The 1,430-nt window shown below is 36.9% G+C and overlaps 1 protein-coding gene across 1 annotated transcript in view; it reads right to left on the bottom strand.

The window, feature by feature from the left end:
* The window catches only part of LOC111627453 (protein wntless-like), a 46,838-nt gene extending 45,834 nt beyond the window's left edge, over positions 1 to 1,004 (bottom strand). Inside the window, exon 1 of the mRNA XM_023371024.1 lies at positions 815 to 1,004. Within this exon, the coding sequence (XP_023226792.1) occupies positions 815 to 920 (106 nt within the window). The 5' untranslated portion in view covers positions 921 to 1,004. The remainder of the gene's footprint in view (positions 1 to 814) is intronic.
* Positions 1,005 to 1,430: the final 426 nt, after the last annotated feature.

The following is a 1,430-nucleotide window of genomic DNA, read 5'->3' on the forward strand; positions in this document are numbered from 1 at the left end:
GATTGTTGAGAAATATGAAGGTGGCACGCGTGTTCGAGATTTAACGAGATTTAACTGTTGCATTCCGTATTCCGAGAACGACGATATCGACAATCGTGAAAAATAAAGACATTATTAAATTTGCTAACGTTGCGAAAGGGGTTAAATCAATTTCTAAACAGAGATCGAAGACATTAGATCATGTCGAGAAATTGCTTTTGCTTTGGATAAATGAAAAACAGTGTGCCAGCGACGGCGTATCGGAAGAAATTATTTGCGAGAAAGTTAAAAGGATACATGCTGATTTCATGAAAAATCAAGCAGAAATTAGCGAGGAAAGCGAGGTGTTTAAAGCCAGCCATTTTTGTTTACATGAGAACGGATTAATCATTTTTACATTACTTCTTATGGAAAAGGTTGGTATGGTATACGTCCTATTCGGTATAAGTCCAAACACCACGAACGGATTAAGGTCGTATACCGAGGTCCCACTGTATATCTGAAGTACAGAGCTCCCGTTGGGATTCGGATTGCTCCCTTGTTTATTACGTACATCACCTCAGTGCAGGGTACAGTGGAACCCCGGTTAACGAACGTAATCCGTTCCACGAGTCCGTTCGTTAACCGAATTGTTCGTTAACCGAAGCAATTTTTCCCATAGAAATTAATGCAAATACAATTAATCCGTTCTAGCCGTCAGTATTTTTGNGCATATTTCAAATATGCATCAAGACAATGTATATACTTTTATTTTTATTTTTAAAGCGCGATCTCGTGTAATTAATTAAGCATTTTTTGATATTTGATGAGGATAAAGGCAATGTTTTGTACTCACCGATGCATCCACCTATGAGAAAACAGATCACTTGGCATATTAAAATGAAGCTGACCAAAACAGCTAGTTTTTTACCGCTTAAGTTCTCTAATATAGTTCCCGCCATTTTCACTTTCTTTTTAACACAACGCGACTTGTCACAATAACGAGATTGTCAACTACTCATGCTGAAGCCGATGGGCAATAGAGAACGGTGCGCCCTCTGCAGCGTATATAAGACTTGTCGAATAAAGAGTAAAAAAAAAAAAAAATAATAATAATAATAATGAAATTTTCGTCTTCGTTCCAAATATTTAAAGTTAGTTAACTATTATTGCAAAATATTTATTAATATCAATAATAAAAATATTTAAAAATCATTATCATAAATGAAATCGACATTCTATTTTTTTCTTTTTTAAATTCTTTCCGCCCTTTTTTTTATTACTCTTTCCGCGTTTTTTATTTTTATTATTACTCTTTCAGCCCTGTGAGCAATAAGAGGGCCTCTTATAGCAGGCCCATTTTGGATTCGACCAGGCCCACAATGGGGCAGCCGGGTGGTGAGGGATGAAGGCCGACATATCCGGCCTCCGTCCCTTATCGTTCGGCCCCGAAAAATTACTGGGGATTTTTC

The sequence above is a fragment of the Centruroides sculpturatus genome, unplaced genomic scaffold (genome assembly GCF_000671375.1).
Source record: "Centruroides sculpturatus isolate CEXI.00-Female unplaced genomic scaffold, Cexi_2.0 scaffold281, whole genome shotgun sequence".
NCBI lineage: Eukaryota > Metazoa > Arthropoda > Arachnida > Scorpiones > Buthidae > Centruroides > Centruroides sculpturatus.